The sequence below is a fragment of the Bombus huntii genome, chromosome 10 (assembly GCF_024542735.1).
Source record: "Bombus huntii isolate Logan2020A chromosome 10, iyBomHunt1.1, whole genome shotgun sequence".
Taxonomy (NCBI): Eukaryota; Metazoa; Arthropoda; class Insecta; order Hymenoptera; family Apidae; genus Bombus; species Bombus huntii.
Window position 1 is genome coordinate 877,901 of NC_066247.1, and position 21,775 is coordinate 899,675.

Consider the following 21,775-nt stretch of genomic DNA (forward strand, 5'->3'; position numbering starts at 1 on the left):
CCTTTCCGTCCTCTCCCCGCGAACCCTGGTTTCATCTCGCGAATATAAAAAGGGCTGAGCACACGAGTGTTTAGTAACTTTGTCAGCGTTTTTAATCCCGCCCCTTATCCTACCTCTGCTTTCGCTTGTCCCGCACGCTCTCTTTGTCTCGCTATTTCTCTCGTACTTTGAATAAGCGTATGAGCGTACACTTACGCGTTTGCTTTTTTGTTTTTATCCTTCTCCTTTTTTCTTTTTCCTTTTTTTTTTTTTTTTTAGTTCGTTTCTGGCTTCGACGCATCCCTGCTCTATGTACTTTGTACCAAACCGATCGTTGTACCAATTACGAGTGCTCGCGCTCAACCCGCGCCGGATTTAGTAGCTTCATCAATGAAATTGATTCGTTTGGTCCCGGTTCCCGGTGTTGGCACACAAGCTACATGTCATGCCGGTAACTCAAACGGTAGTTATCAAGCATATGTTCAAACGATTTACACGTAACTCCGTTTTGCTCTTTTCTACTCTTTCGTATACCAAAAAGTGTCTGGATTTTGCACAGTGAACAATGGACTAGTGCTCTTTGCGATGATTTCCATCGTGCGAAAGTTAATTTCGTCGTTTTTACGTATTAAATGATTTAAACATATCATTTACAGAAGTAGATATTTCTAGAACAAAGAACAAACGCGAAGGATAAATGTTCAGCGTTTAATAGATAGAGGAACGATTGATCTAAAGATACGTAAACTCAAAAGTAGTTCATAATCTAATACTAAAACGGATCAGTAATGTCAGAAATACGATACACTTCACCGATCGATATGCAATATCGTTGAACGATAATCGCTTTAATCGGACTTTCGAAATTTCATTCCGCTATGCATATATTATCGTTACGCCGTTTCACGTTATCAGGAAATCTCTCTAAATATATCAAGGCAAACAAAATAAAACGAACGCTTTGATATTAAATCTTGTGTAACCTATTCCATATACTCGCGCCCTGCTGCGCGTTTCCCATGGCCACTAGCCTATTTTTCTCATTTAGCTAGTGACCCGAAACTATTAACAAAATAAGAACCCCGCCCATTGACACAGAAACGCCCGAAAACGTTCAGGCGCGTGCCAACAACCCCTATACTAACCGAACGTGTTCTGAGCTGCGTGCAAACGCCTATCCAAATGATACTATTTTTAGGGGATATTTATTGCTTGTACATTATTGCTTGTAAAACTACCTACTCTATTTCTTTTTTTAACTCTTAATTAAACTAGAGAACGAAATTTCTTTCCATGTCGTGTCACGAAGCGTAATAATTAAATTTAACGAGAAGTTTATATGTCGATGAACACCACTGTCTAATAAGAACAAAGTACGCAATGCTGTGGTCAGCATTCTGCCGCATTCTTTGGAATAATTCTCGAAATACCTTTGCTTCGGTATAAAAATAAAAATTCAATAAAGTACATACGATTATGTAAGGTTACCAAAACGAGATTACGCTTTTCTAACATTTCGAACCGCACGTTTTTTCTGTGAACAGGCGTAATTATTGTTATTTAAAATTTCAGTACACCGTGAATGAATGATAATGTTGACCATGCACGGTTCACTTCCAACTGTTGTAGAAACAAATATACAGCATTGATTTGCTGTGTATTTCGCTGTTCGCGATTCGAACGTACGTGCCACGAGGTTTACAACATTTCGAGGTATTTTTCATTCGAGTTTGCATAAAAACAGAAGCACTCCGTTTGTCGGTCACACTACTGTGTTATATCTTTACATTGCATCAACGATGGTCCTACTTCTATAGTAAAACAAATAAGCATGCGTTTACCGTAGAATTACCGTCGAGGCAAGCGGCATTAACACCGGGACGAGACAAATAATCATGTAAACTCGATTTTCAATTTGAGAAATCAACTGCGATAAGGCAGCGGTGAAAATTGACCGCGAAGATGAAATCGCAGTCAAAGATTATCTCCGGTCTAAATTGAAATGCGACGAGTCATCTCGGTTTTCAATTATCGCGTCTTCATTCACGACCACAAACACGTTGCTCTAATACGATCAAATTATCCGAGCGTAAGGATAATAAAAAAAAAGAGGTAAAAGGAAGAAAAGTTGGTTTCGCATCATCCCCCCTTGGAGAGTTTCCAACGTATCGGAAAGTCTAGCGTTCGCCGGTATACTGGCGCAAGCAGCGCGCGTTAGCGCTTCGACGACGACCGATGGGAGTGAACGGGATAGGGATGGGGGGCCGCAGAATAAACTTAGACATGTTTGCCGAGCAATCAAATATATGAGTGGAAAGTCTCGCAGGCGTTATCGATTGGTTCGAACCCGGCTGTGGTGGCACACAGGCGAAGAGGGGAAAGAGAAGAGAGAACAGTGGAACGGATGGGTCTAGGAAAGGGTCGCGAAGGGGTCGACGAAGGGTTCGAGACGAAATGGGAACGGGGAGAGAGATCCACGAAACCAGTCTACATCGTCGTCGTCGGCGAAGGGCCGAGCGGTTTGTCCAGTGTTTGTTGTTCGCCGTTGTTCGAGGGGGCAAACATAGTTTTCGAGCCGGCGAGAAGGAGCCGCTTCGTCGAACATAGATACACGTACAAATACACGTACAAACACATGCGTCGCATAGACACATGTGTATATAAGTACGCTATACATATATACGTGTTCTTAACGACATACGTACGCACGTGAACAAGTATACGTGTGTACACGAAGAAAGAAATAGAGAAAATACATATGCGCCAGCCTTTATACGTATAGGAACGCGGACTTTCGAGAAATTCGACTCTTTTATTTCCGCGCGACCTTCCTACCCGTCTGCTTCAAAGCGGTGGAGAAAAATCTCAAGAGCGCATCGTCTTCGAGAGCCTCGTCGGAGATTTCGCTTGCACAAGAAGGAATAGCGGGATGGGCCAGAACAAGCTCGCAAGCTCGGACAAATTCTTGCGATGTCGGTGAACGGTAGGGGTTGAGTCGCGAGAAAATCTTATCCACCTACCTACACTTTGGATCGCTCTTATCTCCGATTTCGGACATTCTTCGCCGTTCTTGTCCGAATTCCCATTCCGTAAAACACACCGAATTTGGTAGAAACGGTTAAATAGCAAAGGATTTTATTATACATATATCCGATAAAAAATATCATCAGCCGTGCAAATCGTTTCATTCGTCATCAAAACGATCATCCTAGTTTGTCTTCGGCAAATACGATTTTTTTAATTAGCAAATACGAGCCGAAATCTGAAACTCGAAATAGCTGGGAATATCGAATATATTCCTTTATGAGAGAACATTTTAGCTATATAATATAACATGACCAAAGGATATGATAGCGGTTATAGAAGTAAACTAATTAAATAGTATACCACCTATTTACTTTTTTAAAAATCGTTGCCCACGGGCGTGACAAAGTATTCTAGATTATTTTGCGAACGATCGTAGATAGAAGTAATTTTTCAGGATCGTTTGCTCACTGTGATACGCACCGTTATTGCTCGAAACCAGGAGTGGTGTCCTGGATAACGGAGCGTTTCTCCGTTCGTGGTAAACATCTTTTATTAAGTGCACGTTGCGCTCCGCTGGCGCGTCAATTTTTCAAAGCACCCTCGAGTTCTTTGTCTTCGCGTCTCCATCTAACTATAAACGATAAGCACGCGTAGCAGGGAGTAGGGGCGATTAATCGTTCCATCATCGTTAGAGATGGTCTCGACTCTGTGACAATGGTGAAAACGAAACTTCTTTCGCCCACCCTTCGCGTATTCTCTTTCCAGATAAAACGATTTTCGTCCTTTTTTTTCTCTTTTTACCAGTGTCGAATGTACCGCGCGTATATTTTCAAGTTTCGTTCGTAAAAACAAACCACAGACAGATCAGTATCGCTCGGATAATCGAAAATCTTTGTCGTCAATAACGCTGATTATTTAATTGTTTGTTTCGCACAAGCACATATCGAATATTAACGAAATTTCTCTTTCTATTTCAGGCTGTGCATTCGTAAAACTTTCATCACATCAAGAAGCGCTAGCGGCGATCAATACCTTACACGGTAGCCAAACTATGCCGGTGAGTGGAAGCTATTGTTTTTCTAAACACATCGGAAATTGGTGTAAAACGCTTTGAAATTTTTATGAAATCAATGGACACGTAGTTCTATTGTGCAGCAACGAAGCAGTTTTCTTCAAATTAATGAAAAACCATATGTGAAATAATAACAGCGATATCGCTGCTGTGGTTTTCTTAAACAACGTACGAATTGATTCCCAACGGATACAGTAAAGTAATAATGTACAGAAAAGTATCTATAAACTTTAAGGAGGTATCTAAGATTCTATCATGTTCATGTCAAATTGAACAATTATATACGCTAAATATACATAGACAAACATCGATGACACTAGGAAAATTGCGTGAACATAAATAAACGAAAGTAGAAAGCAAATGAGTACGCACAAGACGATAAACGGAGTTGAAAGTAATAGAAACGACGAGTGCGTATTACGGATTCATGGATGACCGTTCTATGGAACAGGTAAATTGTATAGGGTGGACAACCCTCGTAATGACTGTCATGCATGCAAACATACCGTGGTTCCAATCTAATGACTGGCCAAACTGAAATCTGCATAACACTTGGAGAAGTATGGGCTACCTCCTTCTCCGTCGCTGAATCTCCTATGGCTTCTATCAAACCGCCAAACTTTCTCAGCTTAGGGTCGGACCAGGAATTCCCAGTTGTAATTGAATTGTCAGTGAGTTTCGTTCGGGATTCCACCTGCTGATTGGTGAAAGTTCGCAAAGCCGCTTGCCGAACTTGACCATACAACATTCCTCTTCCAATATCGCCGTTATTATCGTACTGCAGTTATTTGCTCATATTTATTGGCATGTCGAAGTTTGGCGTTGGACTCGTTCATTAGGATTACGCTTAATAGAACCGGTCGACGATTAATGATGAAACGTCGACTACCAGAAAGATACTACTGGATGATGAGAAGCGCATAACGTGTCTGATGACAGAACTGGATATTCTGTTTCGTACTACTGTAGAGACGCGGCATGTATCTTCGTATCCTACGATTAAAAATCATTTTTGACAGTGTATACTATTAGCTACGTTTTAATCAAAATATTGATTTATTCGCATGATTCTTTACTCAAAACTTTGCTGAAAACCCTCGGAAACAGCCGGTGTATGATGGATTACTTGTCGACGGACACTCCAAGTTTGCACTTTTAAAATTTCGTTGCTAAAATTGAGAGCGATATCAACCGTGTATTTGTTAGATATGCTATATTATATAGAAATTTAAAAAAAAAACAAAATGTCCTCTATTTTCCGTATTTTTCTTCACCTCATTGACTCAGCTTTATCTCGTGTAAATGAAACACGAACAGAACATTTCCGATCACATAAAATCGTAGAGAAACTTCGTAACTGTGAACTATACACACGGTGCAATTCGTGTTACTATGGACGTACAAAGAAACGAATGCAACGAAGTAGGAGAACCGTTGAAAGTCCATATACACCCGATATTTTCCGATGTATCCGGCAATTGTTTCGCCGTCCATCAGTCCGACGGCGGGTGAAGAAAAAAAGGACAGTGCCGTATTTTCCAATATCAACGAGAAATTCGCGTTCCGTGTCACGCGTGTGCCTCGTGTATGAAATCACGAATTGCATCGTAGCCGAAGGGCGCGGCGGGGACAGATGCGAGGCTGTTACGTGAATATTACTCGTTACAACGCTCTAATCTAATAGCGAAACACGAGGAGAAATTGTGGGTACAGAAGGGGAACTTTAGGATCGTGCCAGGGACTATTTGCCCTTAAAAGAGAAACTGACATGGCGCGGAACGTAATATGCAGATCGCTTAATTATCACTGCGAATTATGCAAATCTTGATACCAACGTTACGAGATTTCATCGCGTCCCATCGAGTGGCTCGGGAGTGTCAAAACGTAGGATGGAACGAGACACGCAGTTTGCCGTTTCATTAGGACGATTCTAGATTTATTAGCCTCGTAGAAACGCTCATAATCGACGGAACGGCGCGGTACCCTCGTTAAACCTACTAAATTGAAGTTATATTAAAATTTTATCGTCCATCCATTTTTCGTATAAACCGTTGTAGAACACATTTTTCTTTTATCTTTGTCATCTAAATCCTTGCGAGAGATTGTCACTTTACTTAATACTCTGCTTCCTAAACCGAAACGTAATACGAATATTGTCTCTGAAAACTTTGGGATTCGATATTCACGCAATTTATCAGAGAAGATATTATAAAATGAACGATTCGTCCTCTCGGTAAATAATTATTTTAACGGAATCGTTCTACAAGGATATTTCACATAATAGACAGCGAACGATATTTTAACGCTGTAAGGATAATTCAATTCGACTGCGTTCGATATAGTTTCTCGTGACACGTTGTAATCCTCAGTTTCCCGTTCTATTTCATGTACGTACGTGTCTACTCGTACGCGGATATGATTCTTTCATACGCTGACACGCACAATCGTCAAATTGAGATAGAAATTTATATCTTATCCTAAGTAGTTAGCAGCGATAGCAAAGGGAATTTTCACAAGCGTAGAGATATAACAAACAGTGGAAAACCGATACATCGAAATATTATACACATTCGATCAACTAAATATCTCGCTTATTTGGTATTTAAGCGAAACGTTCAACAGACAATCGCTCGCATAAGGAGTGAACGATTAAGTGGCACGATGATACAGTATATCCTTGGAATGCTTCAGGATACAAGCTAACTGGTCATAGGACGAAAACATTCAGACCTTGGAGGAAGGTTCTTATGATGATTAAGGCCTGTTAAACCGAGGGATGCGCGAATAGCGTTGGGGCCTCGCAGATATTGGAGATCTCAGGCCGGAACATTCCAAGGACTCTCTATATCGAAAGAGAACGAGCCAAGGGCAGACACAGGAGACTTAGGAGAGGAAAATCTCGAACTTTGTCCTTGTTAAACGAGAATATTCTCGGTATAACCATGAGTCGGGTACGCTACTTGTGTACGGTTAGAAATATGTACCTTCCTCGAAATATCCTGCCTTAAATTTTCTTTATTGGAAGATAAAACAATATTAAATGTAGATGATAATTTTGTACTCCTAATTTTATACTTTATTCCGTTCTTCGAACTAACCCCGTGACTTGTAATGCCTTGAATTTTTTAAGCTAAATACATGTAACGATGTCTGATGTGACTCGATCTACGCACACGATTCTGTACATCTTTCCACACAATTTTGGCTCCGTATCTTTATATCCTATACAAAATTTATTATCGTTACTTCAACGAAATTGCTGCTCTCGTAGTAAAACTTGGCGCAGTAAAACGCGTATTGACAGAAATGTTCGATATTTCTACCGTCGGTGAAGAATCGATGACGTAATGTATAGAAAATTCACTCGTATTATATGTTTAAACGTAAAACTCTTGCCAGAGATTTTGTGGGCTGGATGTAAACAAAGATAGAAGGCAATGGCTTTCGTAACATCGATACTATAGTATCTTTCGTAATAATAATAATTTTGGATTCGGATTATATCGTGTTATCAAAAGCGTGTAGTACATAAATTGAAGATCACGGTAATACAGCTTTTATGCTATTCTTCTATGAAGGAGATATCATCGATTTTTCGCTTATGTGTTTTAAAACTACATGCACAAAAGGATAAATAAGTTTTATATGAGGTAAAAGTAGAAAATAATAAAACACGTTTCAATCAATTTATTATTTTTACTCAAAAAGTAACTTAATTATTTAGATTTTAATATTAATTTAAAGAAATAGAAAATTCTTGGATGTATTCGTATATCAAGAATTGTAAAGTCTATTGTACCGGGGATCACGCGATAATACTTCTTTTCGTCGAGTAACTTTGCGCGACTATTGCGGTTAATATTTCGCAGTGTCAATACTGCAGTTTTTCTTCCAGCGAAAAAAAACTGCTACTTTATACGGCCGAAGTTCTGTAAACATTTTTCACTTCGGATTCAGTAACCGTGTAATATGATTTACGTTGCTCGAATAGACGACGGATTCGTGCAGTAACTTTACGGAGCAATATTTTTACGGTTTTCGCAATCCGTTTTTCTCAGTGAAAGCGTTGTAAGTTTCTATCAATCGGTCAGCATAAAAATATCATATTTTTAACTCTATCACGCGATCACTGTTGGATTGGTAAACTATGAATTTCAACTTTTTTTCTTTCAATATAGCTAACTATTTCTGAAGCAAAATTTTCCTCTAATATATCCGAATATAACTTTCTAAAGTACAGAAAAACTTTTGACATACCGTTGAAATGCCAAAGAAAGTCTGGCATCGTTCAAATATGTAAGAGGTACATATTTAGAAGTTTGCATAATATGGATGTAAAAAGAAGCAATTTGAAAGCAATGCTTGGAAAATCAATCGTTTTCCTGTCAAAAAGGGCTGAATTTACATCTATATTGTGGAGGAACAATATTTCTCTGGGGGGTTCTCTGTTGGTATCGGGGATGGGTCAATTTCGAAATCATAGCATGGATATCAACTGATCGATCATTAAACCAGGGTTATTACCGTGAAAAATTACTAGCCATGTCGCACAAATTCCCCGATCATTTTTTTTCTGGAAGCTCATCGAGCCGTATAATGCGGTTTGCTCTACTCGAATTGACAGGGTGTTCACGCGTCACGCGGCGGGCAATATTTCTCCTGGGGCTCAATATTTCTGTGAGGTTCGCGGTCCGTCTCTCGCGGTTCGTGTCACCGGCGGAATGCGAGCAAGCGCTGGCCTCACGCGTAGTTATATCTTCTGAAGCGTGTGACATTTCTTGTCACGCCTCACGACACGCTCGCGAACCCTCCCCGCGGTATGCTCTCCGTTCACCCACTCATGGTTCTGCAAACTCCTGAAATGCCTCGTAATAAAAGCAAACGTACGGGAGAAGTGTTTTGCTACGGTGCTGGCTAAAACGTGCCAGAACGTAACACAGTCGTTTTCAGTGTAGGAATTTTACGTAACGTTGCTCCGTTTTTATTTTCCTCGCCAACCCTCGGGCGTGCTGCCACCGCTCGGAAATTAAGTGCTCGGAATAAAAAGACTCCCACCACCCCCCACCCCCGCCGCTATTCTTCCATACTGAAACGCGTGCGGGAACGAATTTAAACAACGTCTTGTTCCTCGCGTACGCTTCATATTTCCGATACTTTTCAATCTATTCTGTCGTCAAAATTACTTATCACTGAAATACCGAATTTACCCTTAGTACGTGGTATATACTTTGAAAAATCTGACATTTTCTCAATTTTACACAAACGATCGCAATAAATATACAAAAATCTATTCAATAGTAAAAAAAAGGCTTTATCGTATAATCGTTTCGAATAAGATATTTTCTTTGACCCTTTTATCTAAAAGATTTACCCGGATAATGGATAACTGATGTATTATTATCACGTTTATCGTAATCGAGTTGCGCCGCGGTTTTTACGAACAACACCCACTCTCAGTAACACTCTCTCTCGCGCTCTTTTGTTTCATGACGTTCTACCGTATTTTGAAGATAAACACTTGACGAATCTACTTCTAATTCTCGATTTATACTTTACGCAGCATCCTCAATAATCGGTGACGATAAATTAATAATTAAATATGAAAAATATATTTCTCTTTGGCAAATGTAATTGCCAAATTGCCATCGCGACAAAGAAGAAAATTTGAATTTGATTCGACGAAAGATCTTTTGGTAGAAACATCGACACGCGCGATTAGGTGCGCGATCTTAAGAACCGAGAAAAGTAGAAGCGTATGTTGCGTAGATGGACGTGTAGCATCGATGGTGGGGAGTAGCCCTCGAGCCTTAACGGATGTTCCTTTCTGTTCGAGAGGAAACGAGCGAAATGTGGATGGAAGGAAATTGTCTCTGCATTAACGGAGGCTCGGAAACTGCTTCCAACATTTAATTAAAGACATTCCCTGAGTAATTCCCTCGGCGGCCTCGTAATTGCATTGCTTTTATCTCCTATACAACTGTTACTTGTTTGGCGAGTCTTTTCTATCGGGAGTCAGAACAGGAGACCAAATCCCGTGGGTAAGAAAAGCAAGGTGGAAAAGAAAGAAAGAAACGCGAAGATACGATACCCCTCGATTCTACCCAAAGGATAACCGTTCTTAAGGAGCGTACCTTAATATCCCTATTATCGTGATTAAATTTGAATTGGAGCGAATTAAACCGGTATCTCCAAGCTTCCGCTTAAAAATAGACGATCGATTTGCACCAAGTTACGTGGGATGTAACGTGACTGAAAAGTAAAATTATTATGGGTACATTTAACGAGTAAAGATTAAATTATTGCAGATAGGATTTACGTCTCCTTGAATTGATTGCTCTCCAAATTTACGGGGCTACCCTCGTAATTAAGGGGAACCCTCCTTACCGAAACATCATCCGCGAGTTTCGAGCAGAAACTGATATTGCCATTTTATAATCGAAACGAAATCCATTCACGATCTTTCCTACTTAATTTCTACGGACAAAAAATGTATTCGTCGTTATAGGATATCGCGCAACGTTCTTGAAAATTCTATAATCTAACAAGTACGAGACGAACGTTAAGACGGGTAATTTTTACTTTTCTCATTGATATATCTTAGATCCTTTCACGTATTATCCCGATATATAACGAGACGAAATGGAAAAAGTGCTAAGTCAGGTGATTTTTCTCTGGCAGGCTAAAGCGTAAAACTTGTAATTTGAAATGCACCAGAGAATTGGATAGTTTAGATCCATCCCTTCGATTCGGATTCCAACAGAGAATCACGTGGACAAGAGGCAATCGGCGTTCCGGCCAGTCTTGCGGTTCTAGTTGTATCTATTGAAATTACCAGCTGGCGAATTGGCAAGTGTGATGGTGCAGCTAACGGGAGAACCTCCAATCAGTACGTAATTGCTTCATTCCGTTGCCAGGTCCGCTGCAATATCGCGGTTCTCTGAGCCGTACCTTTACTTTCAAAGATTCTACCAATCTCGAACGACTAAGAGATTTTTTGGTTTACATCGAATTTGCTGATCGTGCGAATTTGGCTAAAAGATTCGTTTCGATACGTCTCTCATCGTCGGACGTTAAAGCGTATTTGAACACTGTCTGTCCATTAAAATATGTACTTATTTTGGCATCGCGTATCGTTATGTTCTGTAATTCGAAGTTTCTTAATTTTACGATAAAAAGTGTATCGCTATCGTTTGTATTGTAATTGTAAATTATACGACGTTATTTAATAGCTAATTAGATTACAAATTTTTAATGCATTTATCTGGAATTGAACAAATACCGTAACAAACGTGACGCAATGTAACGCGAATAAAGGAACAGTTTCATCAAGCTCACAATGTCGCTAAACACAAAGCGAGAAAGCAGATTTGAAAGAATCAGAAGCATCGATGCTCGACTCGTTTCCGACGATCTAACGTTACAAAAGCCGAGAACTGTTTCAACTGTATAAAGTTCATCTCGCTGAGCCTCGTGTAACGAAGACTTTGTACTCGGCACTATAACGAGACTGTGCTTTTGTATCACGGATTTTAAAGAGACAACCTACACGGTAAAGTGTACAAACATAACGAGACGAGGAGTGGAAGCTTCAAACGTTCTCCTGGTGATATCGCTTGGGGTGGCTTTTTCTTTTCGCGTGTAGTTCAGAACGTTGGATCGGAATTAATGAACCGTAATCCCCCAATAATGAGGCTTCGGCTTCACTGGCTCTGATACGACCTCGGCACCCTTCTTGCCCCCTCTCCCTCCCCTCTCCCCGTCTGTCAGCCTCTATACGTATATCGATGTGCACGTGCGCCCTGTGTAAATGTCATATATGCCACGCGACTTAGCCAGCCATCGCTACGCAGAGAGAGTGAGTGAGAGAGAGAGAGAGAGACAGAGAGAGAATGTGTATGTGTGTCTTTGGTGAGAGAGAGAGAGAGAGAGAAGGCCTTCCACGCTTCGAGGCTGTCGACGCGAGACAAATTATTTTCCTCAACAACACGCGTCGATGCTTTTCACGGCGCATAACGAGTTGTTCGAGCGGCTTCGCCTGTATAGAGAATACAAAATATCCTCCCCACTCCTCTTCCTGCTCTCCTCTGTACGGTCGTTCTCTAGCCTGTCGATATTTTTCCCAGCATTACGAAGGAACGCCCCTGAATATTTTCGCCCTGCGAATTTTCCCATCGCCAATGACCTCGACGCTGAGATTGCCCCGGTGCATCCTTCCGCCATTGCCTAGGAGGAAAAAACTGGTTACCGTGACATAATCCGACGAAACAAGCTATTTCAAAATTATCTCGTTCCATGATTTTTTTTCTGTTAAAACCGATCAAAAAACAATGCGCGAGTGGACTGTAATTAGCGATAGTTGGAGAGAAATTTATAAAACGTTTTTCGGAGACGTTCGTCGGAACAACGATGTTCGTCGATAATAATATGATCGTCGATATTACTGCTTCTCACCAAACGCGGTCAAAATTAAAGATATTTTAACTTGAGTCTCAGAATTTCTCGAATAAGGGAAGAGAAATAACACGTATGAGTTTCGCCGGATACTCTTGATATTAGTTACAGTAATGTGGAAAGTTGTATCCAGCCATGAAACCCGCATAACTTTTATGCCTTGTAAACTGCGGCCGGATTCTGGTTTCCTTGGAACGCCGCGGTTATACGCGCGTTTGGCCCTATTCGACTTGGCTGTAAACGAAACTTTTAATAATTGCGAGCCAGTCGTTTCCTTTCCTGCTCTTTCTCTTCTGTAACCTTCGCGGAACACCGATTGCATTCCACATAGCTACGTGTGACCAAGAGTTAAGTGGTACTTCGCGTAAAATGCTAATGAAAATCAGTACCAAATGAATAATGTCACCCCGTTTGAAAGCTTTTAATATATGTATCCTACGAATTCGAACTTGCTGAACCATTAACGTATTCGATCCATCCATTTTTCACTCGATATTATCCAAAGCTAATTGAAAAGTAGTATGTACCACGTATACTCCTGGTTGTTACTTTGCTATTTAATATATATGTAGCAGCATTGTACACCTTTGCAGAATGAAAAGTTACTATTATACATATGTATGTATATAACAGAAAACAATGGAACTGACAGATAATACAAGGTATTTCAATTTTTCTCGTCCGAAAAATCTAACGCTTTAACCAAATCGACTTTGCTTCGGCAACGCCTACCTCTACATTACTCCATCAAATCTATAAATTTTTATACGAGCTAATTTTGTCAGCGGTATTTGACGACCCTGTGTAAGAGACTTAAAAGAAGGTAAAAAAAAGCCGTAAAAACTTTTGCAAATTTCGAATCCACGTATATTGTACCTTTCACAACGTCCCGAAATGTTCAACGCCAAAAATAATAAAAAGAAAACACGTTCTTCATGGCGAACACAATATCCTCTTCATACAATTTGGCAGTATCGATGATACTCTCTGGAAAATCTTCACTGATTATAATGTATGGTTGAGCGATTCGACCAATTCTTGGATCATCCTTTTCCATTCAGTGTTTCAAGTTCGCGCGTGGTTGGGTTACGCGAATCATTGCGCATCATTTTTAATACACAGAGACACGTATCATTGTGACGTTTGAACGTATAAACGTGCCTTAACGTGAGTCATGTACAGTTTTAGAAGCATTTTAAAAGCATTCTGTACAGTTTCGGTTATATATAATTGTAGACCACTTTAAGCTTATACACCGTGCACTATTGTCCGTATTTTCACCAATTCGAAATAAAGAGTGAAAATATGATTGTTTAAAATTATCATCAACTTTATGTTTCAACTTCTAGACAGTGGGTTTTAGAACGCTCCGTTTTAATTTTCATCGTGTATTTTACACGACGAAACATTATTTTGTAAAACGGAAGAAAAACGTTCTCGCAACAGGAAGAAATCCGAGCATCGAAATTCGAACCCATGATTTTTAGGTTCGCTTTAACTACCACGTTGCCTTTTCATATTTTTCCTCTATTGAACTAGTTTCTTTTTTCTTTTTGTTTCTTCTTTGTGATATAACAGCATATTAACAAAATGTAATGGAAATTTCAAACGACGATCAGAATAGTCGTGCAGGCAATATTTTCCGCATTATGCATTTATACTGTGTTAAAAATTGAAGAGTAAAACTATACATTTGAAATAACTGTCAAACGAAAGGAAAAGGAATTACGAAAGAAAACACAAGACCACGAAAGATGAAATGAAACCAGCACAAAGATTGCCAAGCAGAGGAAAGAAATAGATGGATAAACCGTGGAAAATCGCGTGACAAGAAGAGGAAATTTCAGCGAGCGTATCAACGGGTTACAATATTACCGTCGTTATATAAACTCAGACACGCCCAGCATTTGCATTGATGACGTGAATATAATATATCACCAGAACCTCGAAAGCTGAGCTTTTCTCCGCAGCCACAATGGCCACTGACCACCTGTTGCCTTTCCATTTATATTTTAGACGTGGTGAGAACATCATCGTCTTACGTATCCTCGTAAACATCTCAAAAGGAGACGCGTTTTCTCCATTGAAAAAGATCTTATGCTAACTATCTGTAGAATACTCTGAGGTTTTCTACTATAATCAAGTATAATAGATCCTAGCTTATTCAGTTTTCCTCGGCTTATTATGTAGTTACACAGTCTCTCTTGTTGCTATAAATGAAATTTAGAAATAGAATATTACTTTGCTGTATTTTCTGAAAGGAAAATTCTTTCGAATTTTCAGTAGCATACCTTTTCATAATGGTCATGCAAAATAATTTATAACGTGGTATATGAAAACGATACTATAAATACCGCGTCCCTTTGCTTTCGCTCGATTTTAATACTATTTTTGATGGGCAAACTTATTCACGTTTTACGAATTAAACGGTAGGTATTAAAAGGAAATTGGTACACACGTTTAATGGAAACGAGTTTGCTAGTAGAACGATTAATTTCCAATAAGTAATAGGGGGAAGAAGGCCGTAATTTTCTTTGATAATCACGTCCGTTGTCGAAGCGATGTTATTATCAAATTTTCTACGTGTTATAAATTTATAGAGGATGAGAAACGCGCACGCGGTCACGAAGAAAATGCGAGGTTCTAGAAAATTATGCGGCTTTACGTCGGCGACGGTAATCCCCTTGCTACAGCGTCGCTTCGTCTCATGGAAATTACGAACCGGCACGTCCGACAGCAGTATCTGATCTTGCATTTCAGACTTGCTTGTCATAGCATGGCAATTTACATTGTGAGCAACATAATCCTCAAACGATAGATTGTACAGCAGCGTTCTCGCATCAGTCTTCTATAGCCTATTGCCGATTTGACCAAATAATTTCTAAACCGCGAATATTTATATTTTTAGAATCATTTTTTGCATAATATTTGTCAGATATCGATTACAACAGATAACCAACATATTGAAATGATTTATTTCAGGGAGCGTCATCCAGCTTAGTGGTAAAGTTCGCAGATACTGAGAAAGAGAGACAACTAAGACGCATGCAGCAAATGGCTGGGAACATGAGCCTCCTTAACCCTTTCGTTTTCAATCAGTTCGGCGCTTACGGCGCTTATGCTCAGGTGGGTCACATTATGGTTAATGGTTCTCGCGTTACCATATTACCCCGTCTGGCTGGTTCTCGTTATCGCGAATCCTACAACCTATAATTGTTTCTGTCTTGTTAAAAACGATCGACGATGCTTAATACCAACGTGCTTATTTAATTTTTCTGTAAAACATTTCCGGTAATATACGTACATTCGGACATTTCGATTTTTCTATGCATCTATATTCGATCTATATCGAAATTTGTGTATTTGACGTTTATTCGGTAAATTTCTATTAAATCGGCAGAATTCCAACTACTTCCATTTAAATATTACTTAGTACCAAAGTTTTATTTCTTAACTAACTTGCAGTAATCCAAACAGAACGCTCTTTCTTGAATACATTTTCGATATAAATGTTCTACTTACAGCAGCAAGCAGCTCTCATGGCTGCTGCGACAGCACAAGGGACGTACATCAACCCAATGGCGGCACTGGTCGGTGCTGGGCAACTACCGCACGCGTTAAATGGCATGCCAAATCCCGTGGTTCCACCGACTTCTGGTATGTTCCTTTTTTGGTTTTTTCTTTCTTTTGACAGATCGAATGTCGATATTTTAAACACGTCCGCGTTAAACAGTCTCTGTGTATCACTCGAGTATCTAATTTGGAATAAGGAATTATCCTTCAAAGTACGAGAAGAAAGAGAAACTTGCGATTTCCGTAAAATTATTTCAAAGAAATGGGACACGCGAGGGAAAAACTTTAACTTAAGTTCCACAAATATACACGCACGTATGTACACTTTGTTGCGAAATTTTCCAGTTTCACCGACGTGAAACTCTTTCTTTATCTCCCCTCTTTTATCCCGCTCTCCCCTCGTTTATTCCTCCACAGATCTCGCGGCAGCAAGAGTGTACAGTCCGTTGCCTTATAACCGGCTCATAAATCAATACAACATTTTCACCGAGCGTGACTCGAGCGAAAGATATTGCCAGTACCGCGAAACTTTATCGAAAGCTCGCCGCGAACGGGAAGGAGGAAAAGCCAAAGTAGCACCGTTCCTTCCCTTTTTCCTAACCCTCCTTCCCTCCTCTTCGCCTCTTTCGCTGTCTTCTCTTTTCCGGTTTCTCTCATTCGTTCAACGCGTACACAAGAGGAGGGAACGAAATAGCAGAGGCAGGTAAACTAAGCACGGAAATCGGCTCTCGACAAGCGCTCTCTGGTATACGTCGAGTCTCGTCAAGCGAAACGTAATACCCTTTGATAGGGAAATAATATTTTATTTCTTCTCCACCTACTTCTGATCTTTCCTCCGCTTACCAGCCTTGCAGATTGCCAAGCTTCTGCGCTTTTATTTCTACTGAAATACGACGTCATCGTACCTGTCATTATGGATTTTTCATCCGCAGAGAGTACCTTATACAAGACGATGGATGTAGTTGAAAAGATTTTCCATGGATTTGCACGAATTTATGGATACGCGATGAATTACTCGACTGTTGAACTGCGCTTGATTTTAGATATTAGTAAACTTCACTTATTTATCGTTTTCTCATCGTTACGAGAAATGTCGTGCCCGTTCCTTTAAACCTATCTTCGCGTGTTCCAAATCATTTTCTTGAAAAACGTATCTAATTCGCAGTCCGTGAAACAGGACGAAACAGAGTCCGCAGAATAACATGCGTGAAATTGAAAAAATATTTAATACACGAGATGTTAATGTATCTGAACATGGAATAATTTTTAGAATTTATTAAATACCGATAATGAAGCTGCAAGGGTAAATCGATTAAAAATGACGGAACCGTAAAACGATTATTCATGGTCGAAACGCATCTATTTAAAGGGTATAATGGTTCGTTTCTAAGCCAACAACCTATCGTTTGAAGAGCTTAAAATATGCACGAAACTTTGAGTCGTTACCCCTCACCTTTACAAACAACACACCGATACGTACACCCAAATGCTCGTTTACTTTTCGTACTTGCTCAAACGCGCTACATCGAAGGTAGACGTTAAGCAGATACCGAGATAGCGATCTTCGGTCCGGATTACCGATCTAATCATCCTAAGAAAACAGTCAGTCGATTTGCTCAGAGGCCGGATCATTAACTCGTGGAACAGTATTCTACCGTGAGTCGTTATTAGCTCTAAAATCGGATCAATATTCCGGCAATCTGCAGATCATACGGACCCTCAAACGCGACGCGAGGCATACGGATCATCCGCAAACTCGATCTGACGTCCTTCCAATTATACAGTATATACCGTAAATATATACCGTAAATCGGTTGACAGGATGTACAGAGAGGGCAACTAGCTAAGCATGATCATTCCCGATCCGATGTCGCGCGTCGGGAGGGTGACTGAGGTCGGTGTTGTAAGAGCAAGAGGGTAACCGGTGTGTACTGATCAGGTTTGCTCGTAGGTACCGGTACAGGGCAGCCGGTTAACGGGGCGATACCGTCGTTACCATCGCCAACGATGCCCAATTTCAACATGGCTGCACAAACACCGAATGGTCAACCAGCAGGTTCGGATCCTGGTGTCTACACCAACGGGATACCGCAGACCTATCCGGGACGTGAGTATCAACTCAGGCGCAGTGTGCCGCCCCTGCGCAATGCTCGGCCAATCGACGCTGGACTTTATTATTTTGCCTTTGCTATGAGAACCGAGTAACCTCGCCCTAGACACGTACCACATTACCTCGATTCTTTCTCTCCGAGTGGGAAAAAATCTTTCCCATTCTCTTTTTCTTCGCTATTTCACGTGGACGCTGCAGCGAACGTCGTATACGCGAATGTTAAGTATCGGGCTTTAGTTGCGAGAATTTTGAACACGCGCGTACATATTTTATCGACGATTAATAGTAATTATTAGTAATGCTCCTTCTAAAGGTACTGGTTTCCATATTTGTAGTAAAGCCATACGAATATATTGATCGGAAGGTAAATTTTGAAACGATATTCCTACAAAGGACTTACGTACGCAAGCGTTAAGATCACCTCGCGTAAATATAACACGGCTATACACTTTCGTGCGCTTCTCGATGCAAAACGAAAGTTAACGTAACGTTGAAATCTTAGAATCGGTATCCGAATTTCCCATTTCGCCTTACGCATACCTGTAGAATCAGATTAAGCTAACGAGGGATCCAAGAATACGCGATACCGTGCGATATCGATTGGTCAGTACGTATTGCGACAGGGGCCCTAGACATAGGTCCGTCCTCGATAAGAGCTGAGCTTACTGAAGTGTAGATGCCCTCCATCTGTCCATTCCAGCACAAGGGCTGCCCAATGGGGAGGCGGCACTCCAGCATGCCGCCGCGTATCCTGGAATGCAACCCTACCCCGGTGTCGGTAAGTTTTTTCTTCCCCATTTACTTTTTCCCTTCGTCTTATCGAGAATTCCGTCAAGCCTTCGTATCTGCAAAGAGTTTTCACGGAACTTTAGCGAACGCATTTCATAGTGTGCTTTTTCGATAACAGCACGAAGCTCAAAGCTAGCCTCGAAACAGCGATCCAAATCGGATTCTGTAACGAGTTTTTTGACCGAAAGAAAAGAAAAGGAAAAGATCGAATGAAAATTATCGCGTTGCCTATTCAACTCGAGATATTATTCGAAAATGTTATTACTTATATGCATGATCCAAGCTTTCGTTTCTCCATGAATACGATACTTTCAGCGATGCAATCGGGAAAACGCGATCCTACCGTGGAAGTCTCGCAAAACGGTAATTCTGTTCGTTGTTAGATGTACTTTCAGCTTTTTCAACGAGAGCGTACATTAAGTGGACGATATTTTACGTCGAATTAATTATTCGGTGAACGATTTCCATGTTTTCAAAGGACGTCTCATTAGGGGAAACAGATTCTAAAGACGCAAGAGCAAATGAATCGGAACGTTCGGTTTTAATATGCTTTTATCCGAGCACTCGAGCACTTAACTCTGAAAAATTCGATTCCGCTGGTCGCGTTTCTGGCTGTTGCATGTAACTATGGTCGCATGTGTACATTTATATACGTATATAATACAAAAATGTATATAAATATATATATACACATGCACATATCTATACACATGTACAAGAGCACAAATGTTTCATCGTTATCATTATGATCATACGTGTATATTATAACATATAAGCATATTATATAGACGTGTCGCGTCATCGTGTCGTTATATAATGCTTCTGGTGTGCTGCTACAGTGTATCTTCGATGTTATTTTATATAGGCGTCGTGTACATTATATATTGTTAACTCTTAAGCGCATCATGTATCGTGCATGTTCATTAAAACGCAGACAACACGCCGACATGTAATCGGCTAGGATGTCGAAGAACCGAACGATGTTACATCAAAGTGCGATACACCGGCAGGAATCATAATCCAATAACCAACATCAAAATGGACGATTCCGTTTCAGTCTAATCAGCGTGTCGACACGACGTATAACTATACTTCGATTCGTTCCGCTCACCGTTAGCAATTAACACAGGGGTTTGATGAATTCTCTGTCCCAATGGTTAAATTAATAACGGAGCATTCGAATTGCTGTTTCACCAGCACCAAGTTTCATGAGCGCGCGTCATTATCGACTGCAAAGCAGCGAAAAACCCGCAAAAATTCGTCGTCCTAACAAATATTTTAGTAGGAATGTACGCGTCGAAAATCTGTGCGGAATCGTACAGTGAAAGTTCGCCATATTCTTTTAATTTACAAGACTAAATGCCCAATTAAAATTCTAAAAGTCTTTCTTTTTTTCGTTTTATCCTCGTAACGTGCAAAATTTAGACGAATTGCTCGGTTTTTAGTGGTTGTAGAAATAGACAGGTACAGCGTACACTATACGTAGTTTTGTACAAGTTTCCCCTACGTTGTCCGTCATCCCGTATTCTTTTTCGTTTGGTCGTCTATTAGCATCGGGGAGAGACCCCCTTTTTCTACCCATGTATCTTTCCTGTCTCTATACGTGCACGCGGAATTGGCAGAAATTCATCAAATTTGAGGTATAACGTCCGTACGCGGAGACCGCGCTGGTTTCCCGTGTTTGCCAAAGACTCAAAAATAGGATATTCTTTTTCTGTGTATTTTCGTCCAGTGTACACAGGCCGTGGAGATCAGCGAGTGGAAAAAAAGCAATCCGAAATATCGTGTGTCCCTCTATCCGGGCGAATGGTAACCGACGTATGATGGCGTATTTATTTCATACGCCAAACGTCGGACCATCGTTGGACCGAAACCTCCGGTAACGTCAATCGGAATATATTAAAGCAATGTTTGCACGGAAATAATTAATTTCCAAGCGAAAATTTACCTCTTCTGATCTGAGAGCGAACGACCAAACCCCTTCGCTCCGCCCCCGCTGACCATCCCTCTCTACGTTTATCCGTCACAAACAAATATCAATCGCGCGCGTTTTAAATATTTGCCAAGGTATAATTAATGCCGTTATAATTGCTTTTCTCTAATATCATGCGGTAAAGTGCTCGTTTATCCATTGCAACCTACAACTTCAACGCGTATTTATGCGATATAAATGTGCCTGATCGAGAGTATCTCGAAAAGTTTCATAACAGCGTACGTAATCTCGAATATTCTACGATTTTTCTTCGCCCGTCTAAGAAACTCGATGGTAGAACAACGATAGGATAAAGTTCTACGACTGAATTTTACTCGAAGTAAGGTTCTACGAGTGAAATCGTTGGTTAGTCAATTATTGTACAGCTAGGCCCTGTTCCTTCCGTCGATATTTTCTTCAACGTCGTTGCGTTCTAAACGTTGATTTAAACTGGCCGTTAGTTACGCACACGTATAGTTTTGATAGTCGCGATATGCGTACTCGGCGAATAATGAGGCCGGACAGAACGGGTAACGGGACTTTGAAGCGATATCGCGTGACAGTTAATGTCGGTAATATCGGATAGGAGCGTTGCAAAATACAAAAGTATCGTGTTAAAAGTCGTGGAACGATGAGAACGTTGAGGGTCGAATATCGTTGTAGTGGAAAACACCGCAACGAACGCGGCTAGACGCTTTAATGGAAAAGAGACTTGCTCGTCTAGTGACTTTTTTTCGTTTACTTTCGAGTTCACCTGACGGTCCGAGACTCTTCTCATTAATTCGACGAACCATGGCCATAA

General features: G+C 40.5%; 1 protein-coding gene across 19 annotated transcripts in view; it reads left to right on the top strand.

The window, feature by feature from the left end:
- LOC126870415 (CUGBP Elav-like family member 4) overlaps positions 1-21,775 on the top strand; it is a 552,273-nt gene that overhangs the window by 504,608 nt on the left and 25,890 nt on the right. For 14 of the 19 annotated variants that reach the window (XM_050628111.1, XM_050628105.1, XM_050628114.1 and 11 more), the window contains 5 exons: positions 3,984-4,063; positions 15,512-15,655; positions 16,054-16,186; positions 18,042-18,209; positions 18,889-18,990. In XM_050628111.1, the coding sequence (XP_050484068.1) occupies positions 3,984-4,063; positions 15,512-15,655; positions 16,054-16,186; positions 18,042-18,209; positions 18,889-18,990 (627 nt within the window). The remainder of the gene's footprint in view (positions 1-3,983; positions 4,064-15,511; positions 15,656-16,053; positions 16,187-18,041; positions 18,210-18,888; positions 18,991-21,775) is intronic. The other 5 variants (XM_050628103.1, XM_050628107.1, XM_050628100.1 and 2 more) reach the window with 4 other exon arrangements.